This window comes from Psittacula echo (genome assembly GCF_963264785.1).
Source record: "Psittacula echo genome assembly, chromosome: Z".
Lineage (NCBI taxonomy): Eukaryota > Metazoa > Chordata > Aves > Psittaciformes > Psittacidae > Psittacula > Psittacula echo.
The window spans coordinates 40,712,626-40,729,874 of NC_137742.1; the positions used below are offsets into that span (position 1 = coordinate 40,712,626).

A 17,249-nucleotide genomic window follows, 5' to 3' on the forward strand; every position below is an offset into this window, starting at 1 on the left:
CTTTCTGTGAAAAAGCCTGTTTCTCCTCTAAAGGAAACAGAAGGTTGTAGTCACCAGTACTAAACACAGAAGGACGCATGTATCAACAGTGGTAGCGGTAGAGGAACAACAGCCAGCTCTGTTCCTCCTTCCCATCAGACCCGGAGACCGTGGACTCTGCCTGGTACTTTGTAAGCACTAGAGGCCAACCCATGCGGGATCAGCTGGGAAAAATGCTCCAAGAATGGGATAAAAGTTACCTCATCCCTTGATGACTGCCCTGTTAGGTAAATCGCTCTATTCATGTTTTCTATTTGATCTTCATCACCCTACAGATCATCCAGATACAGAGGTAGCCGCTAGTTCTTTTGTTTTGTTTGTGGCTTGTTTGTGGTTTGTTTTTTTTTCCCAGCAATGATAACAACGTAATTTCAGCCTTATGCCAATTACCCACAACAAAGGATTATTATTATTGCCTGAGGTAGCACCTAAGAGCTTTAGTGTGCTGGCGTACAAAATGGCTGACATCTACTCGTTTTTATTTCCTGCAGGAAGAGAGCAACGCTGCCTCATTTCTGCAGCTGCTTCCTCATTATTTCCATACTCAGTTAATGACATTAATAGCAATCCAGTGAGCGCTATGCCCTCTTGGCCTCTGCGCTTCTGCGAGGAGGGCTGGGCTGCAGCTGAGGACAGTGGGGCTCAGTCTGGGGACCCTGGGCTGCTGTGGCCCGGTGTCGTTGGGCCGCAGCTTGCAGCAGAAGGGTAGAACCCCCTCGGTCCGGCAGCCGTACAGCGCCGGCAGAGGTACCCCGGCTTTACCCCGGCCAACGGGGCGCAGTGGCCTATGTGCAGCGTCTCGGAGGCAGGGTCCTTCCCCGCCACGCTCGCTCCTGACAGACCGCGCAGGTGGACACGCTTCACACGGGCTGCTGCTGGCTCCCGGGTGATGCCGGACACGTCTCTCCCCGGTTTTAAGCAGCGCTCTCCCCCGGTGGTGTTTCTCCGCTGTCGCGCCCCGAGCCCTGCGCTCCGGCGGGAACGGGGCAGGCTGCTGGGTAGAGGCGGCAAGTGCTCCGCGATCACTGGAGCTGATGCCGGGCGGGAGCCGCCCTTCCGCAGCCGTTTTTGCTCGGGCACAGCCGCTCTGCCGGGCCCTGGAACTTCTCTCCCTGGTGGGTGTCCTGGCGTAAGTCTGGGACGGGAGACATGCGTGCCCAGCCATCAGCAGCGGCACCCCGGGGATCTCTCCCTATCCCGCCGCTGCATCTAAGGGAACCGCGTCTCGGCGGTGAGCTTGTGACATGTATAACGGCATCGCGCCAGGATCCGGCTCCCCGCACAGGGCCGGGGAGCACCGTCGACTGGCCGGGGCGAGAGCTGGGTCCCGCGAGGCGCGGCACCGGTTCCACTCCGAGCCTCGGTCACCCCAGCCCCGCTCGGCGGGGCCTTGCCCGGGCCGGGTGGGCGGGGTCGGGCGGTGCGCGGGCGCTCGCCTGGTTTACAAGTGCTGCGCACTGCTCGGAACGTGGCGCTGATTGGCCGGGACCTCGCCAGTGACATAAGCCGGCTCACTTCCCATTGGCGAGCCGGTTGCTGGGACCGTAGGGCTTCCAGGGAGACACTTAACCCGCTCGGCGCCGAGCGGCCTCGCAGCGCCGGGCTGCACCCCGCAATCCCCTCGTGGACCGCTGTCGGGCTCGGCCGCCGGCTCGGCTGGACAGCGGCCTTGGCCGGCGGGGCGGGAGGGAGCCGCGGCGCTTTCGTCCTTTCGCTTCCCACCGCCGCCCGGCGGCGCCGCGACGTGGCCCTTTTAAGCAGGCGCGGCGGGGCGCCCAGAGTAGCACGCGGCCTGAGGAGGGAGCGCAATGATTGGCGGGGCTGTCGCCCGGCGGACACACCCCCCGCTAGAAAAGGGGCGCCGCGAGTGGCGGGGGGAGAAGGTAAACAGAGCCGGCCGGCCCTGCCCGCTGACCAATCGGGGGGGCGGGACGGCACGGGGCGGGAGGGGGCTCCCAACCTGACGTGATGGGACTCGGCGCGGCCGTCCCCGGGCAGGAGCGCGCGGGGCGCGGGGCGGGCCGCGGCGCGGCGGGCGTTCTTCTCTATCCTGGACGCCTCGCCGGACCCGCGCCGGGCGCTCCTCCCCGCCGGCTGCGCGCCGTCCCCGGGGCTTGGCGCTGAGACCCCTGCCTGGCGCCCCGCTATTTATCACCCCCGTTCTCCCTTGCGCTGCAAAGACCTCGCGCCGCAGGCGAGCCATGGCTGGCGCTGCCGGCCCGACGGGCGCGCACTGAGGAGAGCCTGAAGCTACACCCCTTTCACACACACACCCACCCTGGTCGTCGGGGCGCGGCCGCACCATGTCGGCCGTCGCCTACGTGGACTTCGTGGCGGCGCAGTGCCTGGTCTCTATCTCTAACCGCTCGGCCGTGCCCGAGGCAGCGCGGCTGAAGGTGCCGGGCGAGGGGGAGGCGGCCCGGGAGCTGCGCGACCCCCGCGATGCCTGGAAGGACTATTGCGCCCTGCTGGCCATCGCCAAGAGCCTGCTGGAACTGAACAAGTACCGGCCGCTGCCCGCCCCCTCCGTCTGCAGCGACAGCGTGGAGAGCCCTGACGAGGACGCGGGCTCCGACAGCGACGCGGCCACCGAGCCGGGCTCCAGCCCTCCCCGCAGCCCGCCGCCGGGGCCGTCCCCCCGCCTGCGCGCCGCCGGGGCCGCCCCCAAGGGGAAGCTGGCGGCCGAGAAGCGACACAAGTGCCCCTACAGTGGCTGCGGCAAGGTCTACGGCAAGTCCTCCCATCTCAAGGCGCACTACCGCGTGCACACAGGTCAGCGGCGGCGGCGATGGGGGAGGGAGAGAGGGAGCGGGCGAGGGGAGGGGGAGCGAGCAGGGAACGAGCGCTTGTCCTCGCGTGAACCCTGCCGGCGGCGCGCTCGGCGCCCCCGCGCCCTGCGTCCGCTTTCGGCCGGGTTTTTTTGCCTTTTCGTCTCCTTTTCTCTTTTTTCCTTTCCACCTCCGGCCTTGTTCTTCCCCTCTTCTCCCTTCCTGTCTCCTTCTCCGCCGGGGGGGCCGGACCGGCTCCCTCTGGAGCGGGCGGCCGCCCCGGGTGCGGCTCCGGCAGCGCCTCCCGCTGCTCCCCGCCTGCCGGCCCCTGCCCGGAGCCCGTACGTGTTTCCCGGGCAGTGCAGGGCGCGCGGCAGCCGCCGGAGTGAAGCCGAGGCTTTTCGGGGGGCGGCGGCGGGGAGCGTCTCTGGGGCGGTGGGACCAGGCAGAACCTGGCACGAAGGCGTTCCTTAAAGCCGCCGAGGGCTGGACGGCCTGCCCCATCTGCTGCCCGCGCCGTCGGGAGCCGCGTTCGCAGGACGGGCCGCCGGCTGCCGAGCAGCGTCTCGGCGTCCGCGGGCACGCCCCCTCCAGCGGGCCGAGGGCACTCGAGCCGCGCACCGCCCAGAACCGGAGCTGGCCACCGCCGGGAGCCGCCCCAGTGTTTGGGTCCCCCGGGGGGACCAGCCGCTGCTCCGCCCGGCGGCTCGTCGTGGTGCCGGTTATCGCGACCCGGCCGTGGCGTGTCCAGTCCCGCGGGGACTTCATTGCCCGGGCAGAGGGGCGAGAGGGTGTGGCGGTGTGGGAGCCTGCCGGTGAAGTATCTCTGTCGCCACAGTTCTCTGTGCCCCGGCTCTGCGCAGCGCCGAGGGGACAGCGATCGACCGTTCCTCCGTTTATTGTGCGGGTTTTGTGTCGCGGGTTTTTGTGTTTGTTTTGGTTTGTTGAGGATTTTTTTAATCACTTTAGTGGGAGCGGCTGAATAAACGCCGTTACATGTCCGAATTGCAAGGGGGGAAGGGTGGGGACACAGTGTGGTACACGAAGCTGCTTAAAAATTGCCCTAAATTAGAGGGTTGTGTGTGAATATGGAAAGGAGCGGATCAAAGGAGACAAATGCTGCCGGCGCTTATTTCATGTGCCTCACATCTGTCCCGTAGTCGGAGGTTTTTTTCTGTATTTTGTCTGTTGGCACTAATGGTAAATGGTGAAGTACAAAACGAGTTTATCACCCGAGGAACATGCTGCGAGGCACTGCTGTAGTATTTCACGCAGTCTGGGTAGGGCACGGGCGCATCTGAACTCCAACTATGCTTCCGTTGCTCTGCCTTGCTTGTGTGCCCAGGTGTATGTGCGCTGCATGGAGACACGGTGCTGGTTGCCTACCTGTGCCCTGCTGGCAGATCTGCCGGTGCTTAGCTCCGGAGATCAGGGAGAGGAGGAGGAGGATTACTGGATGTGGCTCAGCAGTGAGCTCTGCGGAGTTCAGGCTGTCTCCGTGAGCCGGGAAAGACGATGGTGAGTGGTGACCGTGTACTGACCTCAGGACCGGTGCCAAGGATTCTCTGTTACTGGCTCAGAGACCACGGTTCTGATGCTCTTTTGGAGGCTGAATGTAACTGATGCCCAGCAAAATATTGGCTCATAAGTGACAAAGAAAATTTGTTAGCTTCACTTCCACTTACTACCCCGTGTGCAGATACCCACCCCGACATGGGAACCAAAATAGACATTGACTGGATTAGTGTTCTGGGTGATGACATGTAAATTAATGTACTGTACAACCCACACTGCTTACTGTAAGCAGTAGTGTTATAAGTGTCTCATGAAGCAGTGTGAGGTATAGCATGTGCTGCCTTAGCTCCAAGTATTAGATACTTGATTCACACGCACCGGTATACCACCACGGTAGTTCTGTGTGACTCAGATTGCTACAGATACCAGCAGTAATGAACCTTCAGAGCTTCCTAATGTGAGCAGTTAATTGTAGCTAACTGAAATGCTAAATGATACTGCTAATTATTTTTATAGATGGCAGAACAATTCCTTAGCAACGGTGAGATTCAATGGGACCTCTGGAGTTATTCATAACTGCATACTGCAGAGCATTAATGCTCCCTCCTTTGTTTCGTTTTTTTTTCCTTTTTTTTTTTCCCCAACAATTTCTCTTTTGTATATCTGAGCCTCTTGAATTGAATTCACCTACCTGCTATTTTTCATCAAGCCACTAAGCAAGTTTCTTGCTGCTGTGCAGCCTTTAATGGAAATAGGTACACAGCCACCGGTACAGTCTTCCTGTTCTTAAATTTTTAATATTTAATTCCAGTCTCCCTATCTTGGAAAATGGCTTTAGGATTTGCTTTCACACCTGTGAGCTTTCTTATATCCACAGCTCTCTGTACTCAAGGATACTAAGTGAGCATGCTGGAAAGCTCTGGATACTGCCCTGTGCTGTGGGAATCTAAAAATTCAGCAGACCATCTTTGGTAAGCTAAGGCAAAGGCAAGAAATAAAATACCAAATAAAGGTAGAAGAGTAGAAGACCAAAGACCTGGTGCTCAGAGGTTAGAGGTCTTTGTCTTATAATGATTCTGTAAACTTGTTGGTTCAAAGTCATTCCTTCTTTCAGAGACTAAAAATGTCTGTGTAAAAGTTTGCCTGAAGTTCGGGCCTTTGAGGATGACTCTAGTTCAATTTCGAGAAGACCCGAATTAGCCATCCATCAGAAATCATCTCTGCATTGATCTTAACAGAACAAGGTCAATGGGTGGCACTGCGCATCCCACTTGATGGCACAAGCAAGGGGACTGTTTACACAGTCCCCCTGAACTCAGCCTGACTTAGTAGAGCAGGATTTGTAGGGGGAAGCCAAGGAAGTCTGAACTCTCCCTCTTTCTGGGGGGGATACTCCTTTCTTTCTTTGCCAGGCCCCTGGTGTTTCTGAAATACCATCAGACACTTCCTCATTCTTCTGTCACGTATGTGCACTTGCATTCAAAATACATTAACTTGCAAAGGCCTGAGGATACAAGGCAAGTGTACCACTGAAACTGAGCTATTGCCTCCCCTGTCCCTTCAGTACCATCCGAAAGTGAAATGGGATTTATTATTCAAGTTCTGGTGTCTTGAGCAGGAAGAGCATTACAGTTAGGGTTGTTCTGTGTAAGCTGTTTCTAGGAGCATTTCTGAGGCACATGGCACTTGGTGTAGGAGAGAAGGGGTGGCTTGCAAGCCAAAAGCTCTTTGTCAGGAAGGCAGGTAGAGGGATAGCTCCACAGTGTGACCATGCCTTAGGTTTCTTGGTCACTTATGGCATAGTGTTGTGGGAGTATAGGACGCGTGAACTCTGTTGAAGTTTGGTGGTGGCAGGAGGGATTGTGAGCAGTGTGTCTGCTTGGGAGTCTTCAGCACTGAGGTGGTGTGACCAAGTCTTGCAAACTTTCCCTTCAGAGCATAGAAAACGGGCCAGAAACATTGGCAAGACCTGCATAAAACTCAAGCCCTGGAAGGTGTGCAGAGGTCAGGAGGAAGCAAGGGACTCGGCTGACCAAGAAAATGACAAGCGGCAGCAGATCTGCAGGCAGTTACCTTAGAGATGCACAGACTTTTCTAAGTAGGTAGTTTTAGAGGTTTCATTATGGCCAGTAATGTGTAGGGTTACTATTAGCCTCAAAGATGGGGAGGGAGGAGAGCTTAGCAGGGAGGGATGGGCAGGCCAGAGGGTTTCCAGGGAAAATAAAGGCATACGAGAGTAAACAAGCAATCTCAGTTGGAAGGCCTTGGACAGGGAGTGTGGAGCAAAGGGCAAGAGCGGGAGAGAAACTGGCAAGAGAAGCGAACTTTAAGGAATGTACGGTTGCTATAATAGTGTGAATACAAGCCAGTTAAAGGGCACACAGCTGCTGAGAGCGGATCCTGCTCTCTGGTCAGGAAAGAGGGACAGAGAAGGTGCCATAAAGCTAGTTTATGAGATGCCTCCTCATACAGGATCTGTAGGAGTTCACTTGCCTGGGGAGGCAAGTCCCAGATGCTTCTCAGTATGTGATGCAGCAGATACCCTTAAGTAAGAGGTTAGGCACAGAAAAACAAAATATGTGAGAAGTTTGCACTCTTCAGCCAACTGCATCATCGTGTAGATCAGGACCAAACAATACCAAGAGGTTTGTTTCATTGGGCAGCTGATGCACCCTTGAGCGCTCCTGGCATCTGGCTCTCAGTGATGTTTGATAGCAGGGCTGTAGGCAGAGGTGTGGACGCAAAGGTCAGCAGTCTGCACAGTGAAGATGAGAAGCATTTCTGGTACAAAGGAAAAATTAACACTGCAGTCTAGATACCAAGGCTTTGATCCAGCCCCTGTATCAGTTTGGTTTTCACTGTGCTCCTTTGTTATTTGTGTTCTAGACTATCACTAACTGGGCAGACTGTACAGATGCTACTATGTTGACAATCCTCTGCTTGCTGGAAGCTTTTTTTGGGTATTTTGTGGGAGCGTAATCTGAAATTTAGTATTTTAAGCCCCTCTTATCCATCTTACGCAATGTCACTTTAGAATAAGACTGAAGAGCAGAAAGTGGAGTCAGCAAGACATTTTTTGCTCAATTCAGACTTCCATCTGAAATGGCCGTTCTTGAGGGTTAATGCAAATGTGCAAATTGCTGGAGTTCTAATCGGCATGTTTCCAGGTCTTGGAGACACAGTCATACTGACTGGAAGCCTTGCCAGCTGAGTAAGGTAGGCAAAAATCCTCAAGATGAAGTTCATGTTGCTTGGCTCTCAGATGGCTTTTGTTTGGTTTGGGAGGCGGGGGAGGTTGGGGGCATGGATTTTTCTTTTTCTTTTTTTTGTGTGTGTTTTGGGTTTTTTTTTCCTGCTAAAAAATAAAAGCTTTAAGCAAGTGTATGTGTCACAGTGGGAAAGCACTCCAGAAAGGTTTGTATATTAATTGAGTCAACGTAAAGAAGTGCATGTGTAGAATGGAAGCAGTGAGCAGGCATCATTTACAAGACTGGGACTCCTGTTTCTAAACGGATGTCTTGAAAATGCAGCTTTACTGAGTTGCTGCGCGCTGTTGTGCTATGATACTGAAGACTGTGTGGTGGGTGTCACCCGCTCTTGTTAGCATGTGTGTCTTGCAAACCAGCTGTTAGGATCCCTACAGGAATAGTTGTTGCCCTTCACTGGCTGTTGTGCACCAGGTTGCTGCTCATAGCCTCACACAGTTCCCAGACTTGCAGTGGAAGAGCAAGGAAGTGCTAAGTGAAGATTAAATGGCCGATCTTGGGTAGTTATGGTAAAGCACACTTCAGATACTGTTTTGTGGTAGCATAATTCACTGTTTGTATTCAAGTCATAATGACTGTGAATATCCTGAAAGCGCTCTACAAATACCTTGAACTTGAGGTAAGAGTCGGTTGAAACACAAGCTAACAAATTCATAGCGAAATAACAAATTATATGATCCTTGTGTGTGGATGATTTTCTGGCAAAGAACGGCCATGTACCCAGATCAGCAAGTGCCTGCATGGAGCTCGACATGGATTCAGGGTCATCCAAGAGCAAAGGAGGACACGAATAAGGGAATGAGAAAGCAAGATAAGAAGGAGCTGGAATTTACTGATTTGCTAAATTGTGGACTGTTGGCAAGTTTTGAGGGTCAGGTTCTCATGCCTGTGCTTAACCAATTATATGTTAGTTGTTAAGGGCCTTAGAGATATGTATCTAATCACAATGTGCCAAGTTATTGTAAACAACTTTAAGCAATAGTATATAAAGAGTTAGTGTTTCTATAATAAATGGCTTTTGTCTGATCACATTGATCTCTGACTGAGTCCATTCTGCGACACTTGTGAGCTCATCTAAAATTGCATTCTTCCTTCCCCTGTCAAAGCTGTTTCTGGTTAGCAAGCATTTAAGCATTCAGACAGAGCAGGACCTGAAAGCCAGTGCTCTTTGATCCCAGGTAAGTGCCCTCAGCACCAGGCTAGGAGTTGGTCTTCATTCTTTGGTTAATATTTAAGTACTGCTGCAAAACAGAGGAAGCTCAAATGGAGGTAAGATGGGAAAGAAGAGGTAAGAACTTGTCCCATATACCAAGAGGGCACTCCTCAGCTATGAGAATGTAGAGGTGACTCTCCGGTGAGGTTTGCAGAGGTCTCTCCCACGTAGCTTCCCTAACTGAGATCTATCTATATACTTGCCCTCAGCAAGTTTGCTGATGACACCAAGCTGTGTGGTTCGGTTGATATGCTGGAGGGAAGGGATGCCATCCAGAGGGACCTCGACACGCTTGTGAGGTGAGCAGATGCCAACCTTATGAAGTTTAACCATGCCAAGTGCAAGGTCCTACACCTGGGTTGGGGCAATCCCAGGCACAGCTACAGGTTGGGCAGAGAAGAGATTCAGAGTAGCCTGTGGAGAAGGACTTGGGGGTGTTGGTTGATGAGAAACTTAACATGAGCCGACAGTGTGTGCTCGCAGCCCAGAAAGCCAACCGTATCCTGGGCTGCATCAAAAGGAGCGTGACCAGCAGGTCAACCTCTCTACTGCCTCTCTACTCTGTTCTCGTGAGACCTCACTTGGAGTATTGTGTGCAGTTCTGGTGTCCTCAACATAAAAAGGACATGGAACTGTTGGACCAAGTCCAGAGGAGGCCCACGAGGATGATCAGGGGACTGGAGCACCTCCCGTATGAAGACAGGCTGAGAAAGTTGGGTCTGTTCATGCTGGAGAAGAGAAGGCTGCGTGGAGACCTCATAAGCAGCCTTCCAGTATCTGAAGGGGGCCTATAAGGATGCTGGGGGTGGACTGTTCCTTAGGGACTGTAGTGACAGGACAAGGGGTAACGGGTTCAAACGTAAACAGGGCAAGTTTAGATTGGATATAAGGAAGAAATTCTTTACTGTTAGGGTGGTGAGGCACTGGAATGGGTTGCCCAGGGAAGTTGTGAATGCTCCATCCCTGGCGGTGTTCAAAGCCTGGTTGGACAGAGCCTTGGGTGGCATGGTTTAGTGTGAGGTGTCCCTGCCCATGGCAGGGGTGTTGGAACTAGATGATCTTAATGTCCTTTCCAACCCTAACTATTCTATGATTCTATATATATGTATAAATGTATCTATATAAATATACATGAGGAGGCACAGTCCCTCAAGAAAGGCTTTTGTAAGCCAGAGAGGGCTATTATCTGGCAGAAAAGCTGTAAGGATATCCCTTGCTGTGTCACATGGGGATAACAGCAAGATTGAGTCTCACTGGGATTTGGGCTCCCAGCAGCTCAGCAGCAGTGGCTTCTAGCAGGTGGGTTGGCATCTGGTCTTTTGAAAGAGACTCAAAACACCTGCATGTGCAAGCAGCTGTTGAGTGGTAGTTTTGAGGATGTCAGGGCTTTCTAAATACTTGCTAGAAGGAGAGGTATATAAAATGTATAAAAAATATAAAACTACTCAGTTTTAACACCTGAATAGTCTCATGTTGTTTAGCCCTGACTGCTGGCAGAATAAACCACTTGCTGCAACCCATCCATGCGTTGTCTATCTTGAAGGCAGTAACTGTTTGATGTATTGCCAGACTGAGTGGCAGCAGTTTAGATGTTACAGAAACCCTTGTTTTAGGCACACGGTATCTCATCCTCACTGCTGATCTTGCTCTGTGCTGTTTCGCACCAGTGAATCGTGTGGCTGCCACATGCTTTAGTGACCTGATTTTGGAATATCTCAGAAGAAAAAGTCTGTTCAAAAGGCCTCCTCTCTGACGTGGATGCATGGATGCCCAAGATCCATCTTCACCGGAATACCACTCAGTCATAATCCAGTGTCCCACAGGAAATTGCTCATTCAGGGTGTGTGGGCCAAGCAGCACACTGGTGGAGAAAAAAGGAGAGACCTGAGACAGTAGCTGTTCTGCAGCAAAGAAGATAGCCTGACTGTTTGGGGGTTTTTTTATCTCTTGCAATAAGCTGGACTGTGTTCTTGACATTCACCTACAGAATGCATTTTGGGAGACACTGTGACACACAGGAGTGGTGGCTTAGTGGGATCACAGTGGGGGGGGAAAGAAAAGAAAATAGGGAAAAAAATGCTTATTGTTGTCATTTCTAGGTCAAGCAATGTGGTTCAGGACCAGTTATGCATAGGGTACCAGGATTCCTTTGGAAATTTTGAGCTCCAGCAGCCAGAGGTACAGGAGGATCTTGGAAGATGATGGTGATCATCAAATTCTCTCAGTTGAACCATGCAAAGCTGATTATGCCAGTTTTGTTTTGCCAAGTAGTTTTGCTCTCTCCTGGTGGCAAGAGACTTCTCTGTTTGGGCTTCCCATATTCTTGTGTTTCCCCTTTTCCCTGTTTTCCATCTGACTCTGGCTGCCAACTTTCCAGCCTCTGGCTGCAGTCAGTGGGTCTGTGCCTTAGGGCAGGTGGTGTATTCCTGCAGCAGGAGGTAACTGGCTAGCTGTGTCCAGTCAGCAGCTGAGTGGATAGTAGGAACCATGCATCCCAAACACTCTGAGCCCTTCTTCAGTTCTGATACTTGAAAGAGTTGCTGCTATGAATACCTGGCAACATGGTCCTACCATGTACCTACCATCATCCCATCTCTAATAACCCAAGTCAGTCAAGGTGTCTTGTTAGGTATCCATTCCTGCAGCTGTAGCTACACTCCATCGCAGTGTCATTAGCATTATTTGACAACTACTCTGTGCTAGCTGGTACTGATCCCAGGCTCTGAACTCATGGCTGTGTTCACTTCTGTCACTGAGGAAGACAGTGTAAGCATAGCGAATGATTCGTCTTCACCAGACTTCAGTCCACAACAGCAGCATAGTGTGGGCAGAATGTCTTCTGTAAAGCCAGTGCTCAAGCAATTTTAGTAATTCACATAAAATCAGTACTTGGTTCCACCACAGAGGCTCAGTGTGCTCAGTCCCAGTGCATGTTCTACATATACCAAGAGAGTTGACCAAGCGTCTGATCATAACTCTGTCTTCAGCTTTTTCAAACACAGCCTCCCCCTTCCCAGAAAAACAAGCCACTCAGAACTTCTCTACCCGTTGTTTGTCCAAATTAATTCATCTTTGTTAAAGTCACCGTGAACTGCAGCTGCTGACCTCAGTCATCCACATCTAAAGCAGCATTTTATCATAAGAAGGCAGGTGATTACTCAGGATACCGGTACTACCTGTGCTGTCAATGAGTCAGCTAATGCCCATTCTGTGTTCTTTTTTAGAAACCCTTCCTGTACAAGACTACAATGTGGGAAAATCTGTAATGTCCCAGGAAAGGTCAAAAAAAGCTAAATAATTTATCATCTATCCAGAATAAAAAGGAATAAAATACAGTGGACCTGCTTCAGGTCATACAATGCAACTTGGATACAGAGTTTGAACTCACAGAGAAAGAAGAAACTAACCAGTGGTAGTACCCAGTGCATGGTGGGAAGAAAGAACAGGGAGAAAAGGTCAGGTGAAGCAAGAAAGCAAAGACTGAAAGGATCTGCAGTAGCCTTTATATCCTTATGGCATTTAAAGCAAGCCAAGGCTGCAGAAAGTAGTTCTTCAGACTCCAGAGAAGACCTGTGAAGAGCCACCACCAGCTTGTGCTCAGCATGAACTATGTCTCCCACTACATTCCTGGGACACACAGGACAAAGAATGGGAGTTCTGCAGATGTGCCTATTCCTATAACCTGTAAATCAGTTTTCTGTTTCACTTGTTATTTCTGTAAGCTGCCCTGGATATATGTGTATTATTTTTTCTTAATGAAATAATTCACATCTTGTATCTCTTGTGTTAATATCCTATCACAAATAGTTCTAAGGTATGGCGAGAACACCACTGGCCATTCCTTCATCTCTTGATGGGAATCCCATCTAAGGCATATCTTAAAATGTGAGTAGCATACTGCTACCAGGAAATGGTATATAACAGCACCCTGTTTTGATGGTTCATTCTGCTTTTTTCAAGCTCAAGCATTACTACTCCCAAAACTAAAGGGATAAAAAACATATGGAACAGATATTTCTTGTTTGAGACATGACACAGAAATCCGTGTATCTCCAGACGGAGGCAGCATTGCATCACAGCTTTGCATTGTAGCTCTGCAGGCCATTGTCTGCCCTGCTGCATATGGGTTGCAAGATGTGTTTCCTCACTGGGCTTTTCCTCGAACATCTCTACTGCTTAAAAATAGTGTGCCAAATGCAGCGATGAGCTTTGCTGAGTGGACAGTCGTCACCTGTCATCAGGCATCTTTACCTTGCCTCAAAAGCCTCCTGGATGCATGATCCACTCCTGCTCTGCAGCTGCGAAGTCCATCACTGAAGCACCATCCCTCCAGCCTGATGTCACAGCTTTCTGACCCAGGGGAGCAGCAGATCTTGGCGCTCAGAGAGAACCCCTGCGGGGCTGGAAAAGCCTCCCTCCCTTTTGTGTCTCTGTTCTGAGAAGTCTCGAGTTTAATGCATCCTGGTGCTGGGGATTGTGCCTGGCCTACTTTCATATGTGTGCTTCTAAAGTGGCTGTGACAGCCTCCCCGGGCTTGTATTGCTGAGATGGTGAAGCCGTTCACCACCACCCTAGCTGGGGCCTCGGCGTGGGTCCCGGTGGCAGCTCTTGTGTGTGAGGGAGCACAGCCGCTCACCTGGGCAGGGATCTCTGCTGTTAGCTGCTCTCCCGCCTCAGCAGAGCCTGTCCCCACCGTGCGAAGCACACCATGGCCTCCGCATGCTCCCCCCGCCAAGCTCAGGCCTGTTTCCCTGGGGGGTGCAGTGCCAGGTGCACACGGGGGATCCCGAGTGAGCCCTGTCTCTCCCCAAGGCTTTGCGTTCACTCTGTGTAACCTGAAAGTGCTTCTCTCTGGAACATGAAATGGGTGTGCAGGCTTGCGGTGGCCAAGGTCACGCTTCACGTTTCTGAGGGAATTCTAGTAACCAGCCTCCATTTTGTCTTTCCACCTGCAGCTCCAGGAGCAGGGTTGGGAAGCGGAGTTTCGCAAGGGCTGTATGGGGCAAGTGTTGAAACGCTGCTTTTAGACACCGGGTTAGTTACTGCCATTCCTAAAATGTAGCTGCTCCACCCCAAAGACTGTGATCCTTGCTATCCAGCCTAGGCACCAGGTCTCCCTGTAGCACAGTTAGGCACTTCCACAGGCTGGGGAGCTGTCCTGAGGTAGGTGGTGGAAATACGGCTTCTAGGGATGGCGCAGGATGTCTGCTCTGCTCCCACTGCTCTGGGGTGTAAGTGCCTGACACAGAGCTGTACTAGATGGCTCCACACATGCAAGATGTATAGCACTTCTCCCACGTTCCCGGGGGGGAGCTGGAAAGCTGTTCCACGCCTCCCACTGCTGCCTGCTTCCAGGAGCTGTGACAGAAACCGTGAGATAGATAGCAAAAGAGCAGCACAAGTGAAACACTCGCCTTGGATGCTGGGCAGGGCCAGGAAAGCCAGGGAAAGATGGTGATGGAAGTGCTCTGTACAGCTCTCACTGCTGCTGCTGAGCTGCCTGGCTGCAATCGTGGCCTTCATGCACATGTGAGCCTATGTACTGCTTTAATTAGTTCCTTTCATCAGGCGGTGGGTGTCTGGAAAGGCTTCCAGCAATGTCAGCAGCATGCAACAGGGAGCCAAGAAACCTGTTCCTACAAAACATAGCCCCAGGTCAGGACGGCTGGCAGCTGTGCCTCCTTCGGGCTTGGGTACCAGGCTGGCTTGGCTCCCTGTGCTCCCTCTGCACCCTTCTCTCCTGACCAGGGGCCAGCAACGCTGCCAGGTGAGGAAAGGAGGTTCAGGGGAAGCAGTGTGACAGGCTGCCCGAGGGGCGGCCGTAAGGTATGTGATTCTGCTTGCCCAGCTGCACCCTGGCCGGTCTGGGATGGGGCAGCTGCCTGTCAGGGGGCACCGTACACTGGGAGCCTGAACTGCAAACATGGCTGCATTACTCTGTAAACCCCTGGTGTAGCTACACCTCAGCTTACCTTGTCTGTTCTTACCCTCCTCGCTGGATGCTGTCAGTCATCCTCCTGAATGCTGTCAGTCACTCTTCCCAGCCCCCTTCCTTCTCCCTACAGCTCTGCAGTACTTTCTACTGTTGATTGTCCTCCTGGCACTTGGGCTGTTCATTCAAGCCTTTAGCCTTTTATGGCTGCTATTGTGTCTGGGAAGGACTACAAGGCATGCTTTCTTGTAAATTACTCTCTTTATTGTGATCTGTAAATGTAAAGCCAGCTCGCCTGTTGTGCCAGACTTCAGAGTATCAAGAAATATTGGAGTCCCTGTGTTTCTTTCTAACTCTTCCAAGCTGAAAAACTCCTGGGATAGTTTTTATGTTCCATGGTCGGCTAAAAATAGCTGTCACTAGCTGTCATTTATATTCCCTTCAGGAGACTCTTAAGAAAGGGAATTAAGTCATCAAACTGCAGTGGTGCATGATGTCTGTGACTGAAAGCTTTTGTGTGAACTTAAAACATCTTTGATTTCCATCTGTGCCGTCGACTAAGGTCAGCCTTGCTGGTTGGGAGGGAATGGGTCTGTGCAGTAGACAAAGGCTGTGCAACCCGTGGGCGTGAACTGCAAGGATGTGGGGTGCCAGGAAGATTACAGTGAGTGCTGTTCAATACTTAGACCCTTGTTTTTGAAAGCAGAGGTGTGGTGTGGTTAGGCATTCAGTTTGCTTCTTCACCATTGTAGCCAACATTTATGCTGATAGAGCTGTGAATGATGAAGTAGTTTTCCTGTCCTCAATCAACCATCTAAGAGACTGATACCCTGTGGAGCAGCTTGGGTTTCTGGGAGAAGGGAGTGTAGGGAGCCTAGGAATTCTCCCTGCAGCCACAGCAGTTCTGCTGTATGTGTTTGCAGCCCAAAGACTGCACTGCTCTCCCCAGTCCCTCCCCACTCAGTTCTCCCAATGCTGGAATGGCTTGTCCCAGGTGAGAGGTTTTTTTGGCTTCCTTTCTAACGGTACAAATTATTCAGCAGAATGGGAGTGTTAGAGGGAGCCTGACATGAAAAACGCACAGGCTCAGGCAGAGCTCATCTGTTGTTTTGACAGTCTTCAGGGTCACATAAGGTTCTGCACCAGAACGCGAGTTCTGTGGTGTTAGAGGGGTTTTGGCTTCTGATGGAGGTGAGACTGAAACCTGATGAAGCGAGTCATCAGCAACTCCACAGACACTGGCACTGTGGCAAGAAACAAGTGGTGTTTTCCCCTCCTCAGTGTGTTCCCTGCCTCCTTGGTGAAGCTGCTATGTGCTGGCCTGCGTTACCACTGTCCCCTAAATCTCTTGTCATCCTTTCCTCCCTGCAGGCGAGCGACCATTCCCCTGCACATGGCCTGACTGCCTTAAGAAGTTCTCTCGCTCGGACGAGCTCACCCGGCACTACCGAACCCACACTGGCGAGAAGCAGTTTCGATGCCCCCTCTGCGAGAAGCGGTTCATGCGGAGCGACCACCTGACAAAGCACGCCCGCCGCCACACCGAGTTCCACCCCAGCATGATCAAGCGATCCAAAAAGTCCAGCTCCAGTAGCTCCTCGTGAAGGCAGGGCCGGCTCGGGGATGGGAGCAGAGGGGAGGACGCAGGCAGTGGCATCAGAGCACGAGCATCCACTGCGGCGCCGGTCGCCCTTGCCGTCTGAAAGCATTTGTTGCTGACATTCAAAAAGTACTCCGTGCCCCTCAGCCCGTCCTCCATCTCCCCACCCTGCGCTGGGAACAGCGATCCGGAGCAAGTGGACTGCGGGGTGAGAGAAGGGAAGGGATGGCCAGCAGAGGAGGTGACCACCTCCTCAATGTAAACGATGCTGGTGTATATATGTCTGACTGGATGGTCTGGCCTGTGCCCCTGCAGTAGCGTGACCCCAAAGTCTTTGTGATTGCTGTGTCATGAACATGTTTTGTTGAACAGTGTAATGCTGCTTGTATTTAGAGTTTGTTGAGTAAAAACACTTTCCGAGTCACATAAATAACTCAGATAAAAGCTCCATAGCACATTGTAGAAGTGGGTTTACTTCTGTCTCAGAATGATCCTGCATTTTAAGAGACTGTTAAGAAAAAACGTTACATATGTCACTAATAGCGTCTGAGATGATAAGATGAATTTATACTCAAGAAGGCCCATTAAAGTAAATGGGTCTTTTTAATTTTTCTTTGTATTAACTATACTTTTGAATATAAGCTGCACTTTTCCAGTAAAGACATGTATAATTCAAGAAGATACTTAAAGCAGAACCCTCCCCCCACAACAGTTCAGTCATTTTCTGACCATGTGTGTATTTAGTTCTACTATTCATTTATCTGGAAGAAGACAAGTCAGCCTAGATATGTGGCAGGGGTATGGGAGCAGAAGCACATGTCTCTCCTTTGATCCTATACTTTCAATTTGTCAATAAATACAGTACTGTACTATAGATATGCCACTAACAGTGCTTTATTCTGCTGTGTTGTTTGAA

The 17,249-nt window shown here is 51.7% G+C and overlaps 1 protein-coding gene across 1 annotated transcript; it reads left to right on the top strand.

Annotated features, from left to right (window-relative positions):
* Positions 1–2,342: 2,342 nt before the first annotated feature.
* Positions 2,343–16,337, top strand: KLF9 (KLF transcription factor 9; the record flags this gene model as incomplete). Its single annotated transcript, XM_080638307.1, has 2 exons — positions 2,343–2,811; positions 16,105–16,337. The coding sequence occupies 2 exons, from the start codon at positions 2,343–2,345 to the stop codon at positions 16,335–16,337; spliced, it is 702 nt and encodes a 233-aa protein (XP_080494433.1).
* Between the last annotated feature and the right edge of the window lie 912 nt (positions 16,338–17,249).